This window comes from Mesoplodon densirostris, chromosome 3 (genome assembly GCF_025265405.1).
Source record: "Mesoplodon densirostris isolate mMesDen1 chromosome 3, mMesDen1 primary haplotype, whole genome shotgun sequence".
Lineage (NCBI taxonomy): Eukaryota > Metazoa > Chordata > Mammalia > Artiodactyla > Ziphiidae > Mesoplodon > Mesoplodon densirostris.
Genome location: NC_082663.1, coordinates 93580813 through 93593485, shown reverse-complemented (window position 1 = coordinate 93593485; position 12673 = coordinate 93580813). Strand labels below are relative to the sequence as shown.

Below are 12673 nucleotides of genomic sequence, written 5' to 3'. Positions count from 1 at the left end.
GGATTAGAGCCCCACCCATATGACCTCATTTAACCTGTAACACCTCCTCAGAGGCCCTGTCTCCAAATACAGTCATATTGGGGGTTAGGCCTTCAACATAAGAATTTTGGAGGGTTCAATCCATAGTAGTTGCCATTTTTGAGTGATGAAGTATTCAACTAGCAGTGCTAGAGTTGCAGTGTATCCTTCTGCCACTTGGTGGTACTGCAGTATAATAAAAGCAACACTGTTTGAGAGAGGGGAGAACCACCAGTGTCTTAGTTGAAAACCAGATTGTTATTCCATTTATAGGAGTTTATGTTAATATTACATTATTTATTTTCATTTTCACTTGTATTAACATATATGGAGAGGTTTTGCCCTCATTTTCTAGCTACCAATAGTTAGATTTAGGCTGATGTCTTTTTTTTTTTGTAGCTACAATTATGACTTTTTTTTTTTTTTGTGGTACGCGGGCCTCTCACTGCTGCGGCCCACCCCGTTGCGGAGCACAGGCTCCGGACGCACAGGCCCAGCGGCCATGGCGCACAGTCCCAGCCGCTCCACGGCATGTGGGATCTTCCCGGACCGGGGCACGAACCCGTGTCCCCTGCATCGGCAGGCGGGCTCCCAACCACTGCACCACCAGGGAAGCCCCAATTATGACTTTTAAAATATAAAAAGCTTACACAAATGGATTTAAAAACACTAAAATATTAGGAGAAAATGAGTAAAGCACATGAACACAATTCAGAGAAGAAATAAAAGGTCTAATAAGCACATTTAAAAAGTTCAATAAAACTGGTAACAAAAGAAATGCAAATTAAACCCAGAAACTCTTGTTCACTTACTAAATTAATAAAAGTGAGTAAAATAGGCTGATGTCTTAAGCACTTTTTCTCTTGTTTTTAAGTTACTCAGTTCTTCCATGGATGCTTAGCTTTATTTTAGGTTGCTTAATAACATTTTAATTTGGTTTATTATAATTGTATTACTGTTATTTCACCATATATGGCTGTATAGAGGTGTTTTGTTATGCTACAGCAGAATTTGACACATCCTATAACGGCTGTTTGTGGACCGAGCTAAAAGAAGCAGTGGCAAGCAGGCTTCTCAGGGAGAAGGTATGAATAATTGTCAATAGAAAGCTAAGGGCCATCTCACGTAGTAATTTCCAGTCTTCTCTTTGACCTCTTGGTTCACGTTTGTTAATTGGGTTATTTCTGATTACTTTTTAAAAAAATTTATTTATTTATTTATTTATTTATTTTTGGCTGCATTGGGTCTTCGATGTTGGGTCTTCATTGCTGCACGCGAGCTTTCTCTAGTTGCAGTGAGCGGGGGCTACTCTTTGTTGCTGTGCGTGGGCTTCTCATTGCGGTGGCTTCTCTTGTTGTAGAGCTCGGGCTCTAGGCGCGCGGGCTTCAGTAGTTGTGGCACGCAGGCTCAGTAGTTGTGGCTCACAGGCTCTAGAGAGTAGGCCCAGTAGTTATGGCACACAGGCTTAGTTGCTCCGTGGCATGTGGGATCTTCCCAGACCAGGGCTTGAACCCGTGTCCCCTGCATCGGCAGGTGGATTCTCAACCACTGCGCCACCAGGGAAGTCCCTATTTCTGATCACTTGTATTCAGTGAAGTAGATTTAGGACAGGGATATGAAAAATGTTTTCTAGATATTATTGAAAGGCTATATTAGGATAACCTTAGTATATTTTTGTTGTCAGTTGCAGTGAAACACCAAATGTTTTTGAGAACAAGGAATACTTGGCAGTTCACTTGTGGTTTCAAGAGTTCATATTGTTGCTTATTATTTGTCAGAACAACATATTTTATTCTAATAAAGCTTACTTTAATATGCATTTATGTGATTTAATCTTTATAGAATTTGTACAGAGGAACTATTGGTTTATTCTACCTCTTGTAGGCTTATAGGACATAGATTTTACCCAGAGGATTTCATTGTCTATGCTGGTGTTCTTTGGGTCGCACAGTTCTTTACTCTTATGTAGAGATTTTTATCTGATATCATTTGAGACATTAGTCCTATTCCATGTGCCAGGAACATTAACTCTGTATTATAATACAGGAATGGATTTGATACACAGAAGGTATGGTATTAAAATTTTTATATTTGTTGTCTACACATGTAAGTGAGCTATTAAAATTTTTTCCTGGTAAATATTTGTTGAGATTGAATACCTAATTTTAGAGGTAAATCAGTCTTTATCACTTTTAGAATTAAGAGGTCTGTCACTATATTATGTTTATTCTAAGTTTGGTTGTACAGGGTTTCAAGCTGCCTTTGTTAAACTAGGCTGATGGCTTCATGTTGTACCATTTCCTCTCATATAATTCTTCAGCTGTAGCCATTCCCAGCTATCTGAATGGAATGTCTTTTTCTTTTTGTCTATCTGGCAAACTTCTGTTCATCTTTCAAGTCCTAGCTCAAGTGTATCCAGCAGAATAGGATGCTGCCCATGACAGCCTTCCAGAGGTGACCACCCCAACTCACAACCACACCTTACCTGTAACCAAGGCTGAGTTAGGCACCCTGATTCTGTACTCCCATAGCACCCACCTACCTTTTGGCATGTATATCATATTGCAGTTATCATTTCTTTTTTAGATGGAGCTCTTTAAACAGCAAGTGCTTGCTTTATTCATTTCTGAAGTCAGTGCCTAGGACAGTACCTACCACTTACTAAGCACACAGGATATATTTGAATGAATGCACTAGAAAAACCTAACATTAATTACATGTTACTCTTTAAAATTGTGTTACTATTGAGAGAACTTCAAGTATAGAGAAAAATAGTAAGAATAATATAAAGAATAGAATCACCTTTTAATATTTTGCCATATTTGCTTTATTACTTTGGATACATATGGGTGAATGGTTTTTATTACTATTGCTAAATACTTTAGGAGTAAATTGCAGACAAAATGCCCCTTAACCCCTAACTATTTACGCATGTAAATTTTAAGAAGTGGGAAGTTCTCTTATATAAGCACAGTGTAATTATCAAATTCAGGAGTGGGACATTGATAGGTTCTGTTATCTAACAGACAGTTCATATTCATATTTACTAGTTGATCCATTATGGTCCTTTTCTGCAGTTTCCACCCCCTCCTCCATCCAGGATCCTATCCAGGCTCATGCAGTGTATTTGCATTTAGTTGTTATGTTTTCAGTCTCTAATCTGAAACAGCCCCTTGGTCCTCCAATACTTGTTTTAGTAAGCATGTATTCAGTTAGATTCTGTTTGGTAACAGGCTCTGCTCACAAGGAACTTAGAATATACAGTTTACCTTTAGCATAGTTTCTAATTATTATACAGACGTACGTGACTGGAATGTATACTAATTTCTGATTATAAGGTATTATTCAAAGAAGGTAGTTAAAGGAAATAACTAAAATAGAATTAAGAACTATATAAAGTTATTTAAAAACTTTTTTTGTTGGAGGATAAAAACATAAAATACACTAATCTTAACAGGTTATTCATTTTTATATATGTATATACCTATGAAACCACCACCTAGGTCAAAGAATATTTCCAGCACCTCAGAAGATTCTTTCCTGCCCCCTCTTAATCAATGCCTACTTTTCCCCACATTTCCTGAAGGGAACTACTATCTTGACTTCTATCACCATTGATTAGTTTTGCCCGTTCTTGAGCTTCATATAATTAGGATTTTGCAATAGTTATTCTTTGTGTTTTATGTCTTTGGCTCAGTATAATGCCTGTGAGATACATCTATGTTGTTGTGTATATTAGCAGTTGGTCCTTTTTTTTTTTTTTTTTTTTTTCTTTTTTTTGCGGTATGCGGGCCTCTCACTGTTGCGGCCTCACCCGTTGCGGAGCACAGGCTCCGGACGCGCAGGCCCAGCGGCCATGGCTCACGGGCCCAGCCGCTCCGCGGCATATGGGATCCTCCCAGACCGGGGCACGAACCCGTATCCCCTGCATCGGCAGGCGGACTCTCAACAACTGCGCCACCAGGGAGGCCCCAGTTGGTCCTTTTTAATTGCTCTTTGTAATATTCCAGTGTACAAACATACCACAGTTTATCCATTCTCTTATGCATTGGATTGTATCCAGTTTCTGGCTATTCAGAATAAAACTGCTGTAAATATTCTTATACATGTCCTTTGAGGAAAATAAGCCTTCATTTCTCTAGGAGTGGAATTATTGAGTCATAGGGAAGTTGCATATCTACTGCCAATGGTTTTCCAGGTGGTTGAACCAATTTACATTCCCACCACCCGCATATGAGAGTTCTGGTTGTCCTGACCTACACATAGAATTACCAATTAAAAAATTTTTATCCCGACCTACTAGAGAATGGACTTGAGGATATGGGGAGGGGGAAGGGTAAGCTGTGACAAAGTGAAAGAGCGGCATGGACATATATACACTACCAAACGTAAGGTAGATAGCTAGTGGGAAGCAGCCGCATAGCACAGGGAGATCAGCTCGGTGCTTTGTGACTGCCTGGAGGGGTGGGATAGGGAGGGTGGGAGGGAGACGCAAAAGGGAGAGGATATGGGAACATATGTATATGTATAACTGATTAAATTTGTTATAAAGCAAAAAAAAAATTTTTTTTATCCCATGTTCATGGAGTGCGAGAATTAATATATATATTAATATATTGTCATATATAATTAATATAATGTCATTACTGCCAAAAACCATCTCTAGATTAAGTGTGATCCCTATCAAGATTTCAACGACATTATTTTTACAGAATTAGAAAAGAAATTCTAAAATGTATATGGAACCACAAAAGACTCCAAATAGCCAAAGCAATCCTGAGAAAGAAGAACAAAGTGGAAGGCATCACACTGCCTGATTTCAAGCTATACTATAAAGCTATAGTAATTAAAACAGTATGGCACTGGTATAAGAACAGACAAATATATAGATCAATGGAGTAGAACTGAGATCCCAGAAGTAAACCCACACATATATGGTCAGCTAATATTTGAAGAGGGAGTCAAGAAAACTGAATGGAGAAGTCTCTTCAGTAAATGGTGCTGGAGAAATTGGATATTCCCATGTAAAAGAATGAAACTAGACCCCTGTCTTACACCACTCACAGAAGTTAACTTGAAATAGATTAAAGACTTAAATTTAAATGTAAGATCTGAAAGTATAAAACTCCTAGAAGAAAACAGGATAAAAACTCCTTGACATGGGTCTTGGCGATGATTTTTTGGCTATGACACCAAAAGCATAAGCACCAAAATAAGCAAGTGCGACTACATCAACCCAAAAGCTTCTGTACAGCAAGAGAAACGGTCAACAAAGTAGAAGGACAGCCTACGGAATGGGAGAAAATACTCGAAAACCATATATTTGATAAGGGGTTAATAGCTAAAATGTATAAAGAACTCATACAACTCAACAAATAATTCAATTAAAAAATGGGCAAAAGACCTGAATATACATTTTTCCAAAGAAGATAGAGGAATGGCTAATGGAATGGAAGATAGAGGTATGTGAAAAGATGCTCAACATCACTAGGTTATTAGGCAAATACAAATCAAAACCACAATGATATATCTCTTAATGCTTGTTAGAATGGCCACCTTAAAAAGACAGATGAATGTGGAGAAAAGGGATCCCTTGTTCGCTGTTACTGAGATTGTAAACTGGTACAGCCACTATGCAAAGCTGTATGGAGGATCCTCAGAAAATTAAATTATAACTACCATATGATCCAGCAATTCCACTAGTGGGAATATATCCAAAGGAAATGAAAATGCTAACTTGAAAAGATATCTGCATTCTTATGTTCATAGCAGCATTGTTTACAACAGCCAAGACATGGAAACAACCTAAGTGTTCATCGATGAATGGTTAAAGAAAATGTGGTATGTTATACTCACCATGGAATATATTTCAGCTGTTAAAAAAAAAAGAATCCTGCCATTTGCACTATGGATGGACATTGAGAGCATTATGCAAAATGAAATAAGTCAGACAAAGACAGGTACTGTATGGTCTCACTTATATGTGGAATCTGAAAAAACAAAACAAAACTCATAGAGGGAGAGATCAGATTTGTGGTTATCAGAGGGTGTGTGCGTGTAGAGAATTGTAGGAAGGTGGTCAAAAGGCACAAACTGAGTTAGAAGATAAATAAGTACTAGGGATGCAGTGAACAACATGATGACTATAGTTAACACTGCTGTATGATACGTGTGAAAGTTGCTCAGAGAGTAGATCCTAGGAGTTCTCATTACAATGAGTTCTCATTACAAGTCAAACCGTTAAGCTGTACACCTTAAACTTAAGCAATGATATATATCAATTATATCAGTAAAACTGGGAAAAAATTTTATGGTCATTCCTCAATATATACAAAAAGTTAATTATGTTGTATATCTGAAGTTAATATAATGCTAATTGTATCTCAATTTAAAAAAAATTTTAGCCATTCTCATGGGAATGTAATGGTCTGTCATTGTGCTTCTAATTTATATTTCTCTGAAGTCTAATGATGTTGACCACATTGTCATATTCTTATTGGCCATTTGAATGTCCTCTTTTATTAAGTACCCACTTACATGTTACCCATTTTTTTAAAAAGTTGGTTTACTTGTCCTGTGGATATATAAGACTTTTTAATATAGTCTGGATTTGAGTGTATTGTGAATGTCTTCTGGTTTATGTCTTCCCTTTTGACCTTCTTAATGGAAACTTTGAAGAGAAACAATTTTATGTCACTGATGTGTAAACTTTCAGGTAAACCAGTCCTAATTGTTACAGTTATAAATCTAATATCCATCCTGATTGATTTACAAGTAAAAAAAATTTTTTTAAGCTATGTCTGAAGCAGTAGAGTAGGTTAGACCTTAGTTGCAAAGAAAAGGAAAACCAAAGTATCTGGACTTTCACTCCAGATAGCATACATGAGTTGTGAAATAAATCCACAATTGGTAAAAGAATTTTATTTTGGAAAAGGTGTATAGTTTTGGTTTAGGACAAGAAAACTTTTTTTTTTTGGTAGCACGTCTGTACTTCTGTTCCCACTCTGTCATTTCCAGAAGTAGGAAACACAAATAATGTCTGTTTTTTCTATATACCATAGAGCAGTTTTCAAATAAGTATATTCACCTAGTTCTTAAAATTAGGGAAAGGTTTAGCATAATTGAGAGTATACAGAAATGAGTTAGGTGTCGTAGAGGAGCTTAAATTGTGAGTTACAGTCTACACATGTTTGAGACAAGTATAGATGTGCCCTTATTGAGGAAGGTAGAAAGATGTACCTTTCTTTTGTCAGATGTACTGGCAAGAGAAGGAGGGAAGAGACAAAAAAAAAAATGGATAGAAATCGCTCCTTCACACCCATACCTTGTAAGAGATGCAGGTCTGTGCATGTTCTGTCCCACCGATTGGTTAGAAGGTGCTGAAACTAGAGGGAAGAGGAGGAACGAATTCCAGTGTAAAAGATGCACACTGGTTACTAGACACTAAAGCTCCAAAGCCTTTTGCATTTGGGGGTGAAGTGGGGAAGGACTTTGTCAGAGAACACAAATGTTATCTGAAGGAGAACTTTAAGGCTAGGAGATACCAGTGATTTTTAAATTTTAAGCAGAAGCCCGGGATTTTAATCAAATTAAGGATGGCTCCTCTGGCTAAAGGAAAAGGTGAGGGTTAGATGTGACATTTTATTCCTGAGATTTACGCTCCTGCAGTCCTTGAGGCATGGTGAGGAAAGGCAGTTTTAGAACCATTAATCCACTTCACTAGTTCTCATTTTTAGTTCATTTACAACACCTCCCCCCACACACATGTGCAAATGTGGTTGTAGCTATACTCTTGGAATCTGTCCACTTAAATATTAGTATTAATCACATTCCGTTTTCATGTTTGAGAAATGGTTTTCTTTGTGAAAGACGGGGGCTCCCAACCCCTGGGCCACGGAATGGTACCGTGGAACCAGGCTGCACAGCAGGAGGTGAGCGGCACCCACCTCGCTCTGCAACCCCGGTCCGTGGAAAAGTTGTCTTCCACGAAACCAGCCGCTGGTGTAAGACACTTTTCATTCTGTTGCTTGGTATACATGTAGATTTGTGGTTGCTGTGAATAAAATCCATATGGAGTTCCCAGTGACTTCCCACAGAGTGGGAACCACTGATGTATTCTAACATCGTAAGGGTTCTGGACCCAATTATAGAGAGAGAGAGAGAGAGCGAGAGCGAGAGCGAGAGAGAGAGAGAGAGAGAGAGAGAGAGAGAGAGAGAGTGAGTGTGTGTGTGTGTGTGTGTGTGTGTAGGGGCTGTTTCCCTACACCAGCAAGCAAGTTTTGGACATCAGCTGGGTGTCCTACAATTCAACTCAATTCTGACACTGTCTACCTGAAGATAGCATCACATTCCACAGGTTAAGGGCTCAGTCCCATAAGACTGTCCTTTGCTTCAGATGCCAGTCGCAAGTCGAGGTTGTCATTTGTGCTTCTGACCTCCTTCTTGGGTTTGATTAATTTGCTAGAGTGATTCGTAGAATTCAGAAACATTTTTCTTACTAGATTATCAGTTTATTGTAATAAAAGGATATAACTCAGAAATAGCTAAATGGAAGACATAAATACATAGGGCAAGGTATGGGGAAAGGGCAAGGAGCTTTCATGCTCTCTTCTAGGGCACTGCTATACCCAAATCTTCATGTGTTCACCAAACCAGAAACTCTCCTTTTGGGTTTTTGGGGGGGGCTTCATTTCATAGTCATGATTGATTAAATCATTGACCGACCATTAGCAATTAAGCTCAGTCCCTGGAGGTGTAGGGGAGGAGGGGCTGAAAGTTCCAGCCCTCTTGATCACCTGGCGACCAGCTTCAATCCCTACTCAATCCTTATGTGGGCTTCCTAAGTCACCTAATTAACATAACAAAAAGACACTTTTGCTTTCGTCACTTAAGGCATTCCAAGGGTTTTAGGAGATCTTGTACCAGAAAGGGGGACAGTGACCAAATATATATTATTGTAAGTCACAATTTCCCACGTTGCCCTTCACTGAATAGGTGAAGAAGCTTAGGCTCAGGTATTCAAGGAGGTTTTTCCATAGTGAACAGTTCAACAGAGGCACAGCTAGAACTAGACCCTGAAATATTCTGACTTTTTCCTTAGTGGTTTTTAAATGAATGAATGAATGAATGAATGTATGTATGGCTGTGTTGGGTCTTCGTTGCTGCGTGCGGGCTTGTCTCTAGTTGTGGCGAGTGGGGGCCACTCTTTGTTGCGGGGCGCCGGCTTCTCATTGGGGTGGCTTCTCTTTGTTGCAGAGCTCGGGCTCTAGGCGCGCTGGCTTGATGAGTTGTGGCATGTGGGCTCAGTAGTGGTGGCATACGGGCTTAGTTGCTCTGCAGCATGTGGGAATCTTCCCGGACCAGGGCTCGAACCCGTGTCCCCTGCATTGGCAGGCAGATTCTTAACCACTGCGCCACCAGGGAAGTCCCGAATTTTTGTCTTTGATATAAACAAATTTTAATGAACTGAAGGTCTAACAGCAAAACTTGAAAATCATCATCCACATTTGTTATTTCCAGGTCTTTGAAGAAACTGGTTTTGATATTAAAGATTATATTTGTAAGGATGATTACATTGAACTTCGAATTAATGACCAGCTTGCTCGTTTGTACATCATTCCAGGAATTCCAAAAGATACCAAATTTAACCCGAAAACCAGAAGAGAAATTCGGGTATGTAATTGAAAAGTATTTTCAGATTGCTGGACAGTATCCCAATTAAATGATGTAGGAAATTGCTTTTAGAAACTCCTTGATAATAAATAACTAACAAAATGAATTATTTTCTTGTGTTTCAGCACATTGAGTGGTTCTCCATTGAGAAATTGCCCTGTCATAGAAATGATATGACCCCAAAATCCAAACTTGGTTTGGCACCAAACAAATTTTTTATGGCCATTCCTTTTATCAGGTATGTTTGTATTTCTTTAAATACAAAACTTCATAAATTCTGATAGTGAGTTTCTTTACATAGCCAAGTTTTAAAATTCTTAATGTTTCCATAGACCATTAAGAGACTGGCTTTCTCGAAGATATGGCGATTCCTCAGATAGTGACAATGGATTTTCCTCAGCTGGTAGCACACCAGCTAAACCCACTGTGGAAAAATTGAGGTAAAGAAATATATGCGTAGGATTCTGACTTTTTGATAGTTTTTAATGCAGTGACATTTTGCTTATAAAGTTTGCAGAGGTGTTGGCTTCCTTTTTGTAGGTACTATTTCGTTAACTGGTCTCACAAATAATTGAAAAAATTTTTAAAGGTTTTTGATGAGAGGTTGAATTTGGAAAGGAGCTTCAAGCATATTTTAAAATGGTATACATAAGAGCTTATCAACTTTTTAGATGGATAGATAGACTATGAGGAAAAGACAAAAATCCTCTGTATGTATATTTATACTGTTACTTCCCTGTTCTCATATCTTTACTTTAGAAATAATTGAGTTTCTGAAGATGGTTGAATGGGGGAATATGTTGAAGTTTGTTTTTGTGTAGAGGAGATGAGGGATGCTGGTGTATGTATAATTTATTCAGAAAGATAGCACTGTGAAGGCTTGGGCTTGCTTCTTTTCTTTCCCTAGCCTAGACTGTATATTATAAAGAGTGACTATTCCATGGACATGAACCGCAAAGAGCATTTTCTTCATTGGAATGTAATTGTATCCAAATCACAATTATAGAGTAGGCTGAGTAAGTAATTTTCTTAAATAAGTATATGTATTTGTAATCAGCTTGCTAGAACTTTGCCTTTGTTAGGTTCAGAGAGAGTTGCTTTTTATACTTTCTCTAATTTAGGTGTTCTGTTTTTATCCCAGAGCTTTAAAAAGTAAACAATAGGAGTAACACATCTGCAGTCAATATTTTTTAAGCACATAGGGAAATTCCATTTTAGTTGAATTTTATTAGGATAGGAGATTAGACTAAATGCCTTGAAAGGTCATTTCTGCCTTTCAGAATCTATGATTATAATCACCAAATTATATACTACTAAACATAAGGGAAGCAGTAAAAAAGAAAAAGAGTAAAGTAGACAGGAATGTAGTCAAGATTAAAAAAACCCAATCACTACTAAAAAGTCATGAAATAGTGACGCTGTTTGAAAAGAAATTGTGTCACTGTTCATATTTGGGAGAATCTGTCCACCATAGTGTGTGATAAGATTCCCACATCTTTCAGTCAGTGATAGGGTTTGTGGTCCTAGGACAATAAGGCAACTTCTTTAACCAAATTTCAGGTTTCTTAGGCAGGGTGGTGTCTGTTTTTAGCATATAGAATAACATCTATTGATGTGTTGGAGGAAATGTCTGAATTTTGTCTAAAGAAAGAGTAGAGAGTCTGCAATTTAATTACAGTTTTTAAATGGGAAAGGGGACAGATTCTGAAATATTCAAAAACAATCTTACTATAATATGGATCTTGGGATCAGTGACTCTGGACTGTATTACACATGTATGTGGTACTACAGAATACGATTTCTTATCTTTACTACAAACTACTGTTACAGTTGGTTTCTTTTGCATAAGTATTTGAGACTGGATCTTTATTTAATTTGCTTCTCCATCGTTTTTGAGCTCCTGAATTTTTTGCTGTACAATGTAGCTTAATTTTTCAGATCCTCTTCCAGCATGGCCAGGGTCCATAACTGACCTGTGCCAGATCAAATTCCATACTTAAGCATCCTAGTAAAGAATTGAGAATTGAGTTGTCTGTCCTGTTAAGAAGGAAGATCCACTGACATTTGTTTGTTTTGACTAGATTTATTTATTGAATTTATTACTAAATTTATTAAATTTATGAAAGAATTATTTTCTTCAGTTGGGGTTTTTTTTGCGGGGTGGGGGGGCGTGCATCATGGCTTGCGGGATCTTAGTTCCCCAACCAGGGATCAAACCCGTGCCCCCTGCACTGGAAGCGCAGAGTCCTAACCACTGGACCGCCAGGGAACTCCCCAGATTTTTAAAAGTACAATCATTTATAGGGAGGAAGTGGTATCAACAAATGTAGGAAACTTTGGGATTAAAAATAACATTATTAATTCATTCAAGAAATATGGAATGCTAGGCAGTCTTCTGGGTGCTGAGGGTAAATTGATAGAGTCAACAAGAATCCCCTGCCCTCATGGAACTTATACTCCAGTGGGCGGAGATAGACAGTAAATAAAGTAAAATTTGTGGTCTGTAAGATAAACTAACAGGTGTTAGAAAAACTATAAGTGAAAATTTTCTGATCTGATTTTTATTTTTTAAATCTTGGTGTAGTCGAACCAAATTCCGCCACAGTCAGCAATTATTTCCTGAAGGTTCTCCCGGTGACCAGTGGGAAAAGCACAGGCAACCACTGCAACAAAAACCATATAATAATAATCATTCTGAAATGTCTGACCTTTTAAAAGCAAAGGTGAGTGATACACATTTAAAGATTTTCATTACTTTAGATTATTTGACTTTGGAATATATCTGAGTTGAGGAATTACAGATTAACAGTTGTAGAGCTCTGAATTGTTAATCCAAGGCTCCTGTATTTCTGACTTGTGATTTGAAGTAGGGATGAGACTCCTTAACCTTTACAGCTTTGGTATTAATCCAGTGTAGTAAGTAATATGAATTAACATCTGATTTTGGTAAATATGCTACCAGTGAAAGGTTCATTACTGTGTT

At 37.9% G+C, this 12673-nt stretch overlaps 1 protein-coding gene across 2 annotated transcripts in view; it reads left to right on the top strand.

Moving 5' to 3' along the window:
- DCP2 (decapping mRNA 2) overlaps window positions 1–12673 on the top strand; it is a 51309-nt gene that overhangs the window by 22647 nt on the left and 15989 nt on the right. For both annotated transcript variants that reach the window (XM_060093241.1, XM_060093240.1), the window contains exons 5-8: window positions 9538–9690; window positions 9816–9928; window positions 10023–10130; window positions 12275–12413. In XM_060093241.1, the coding sequence (XP_059949224.1) occupies window positions 9538–9690; window positions 9816–9928; window positions 10023–10130; window positions 12275–12413 (513 nt within the window). The remainder of the gene's footprint in view (window positions 1–9537; window positions 9691–9815; window positions 9929–10022; window positions 10131–12274; window positions 12414–12673) is intronic.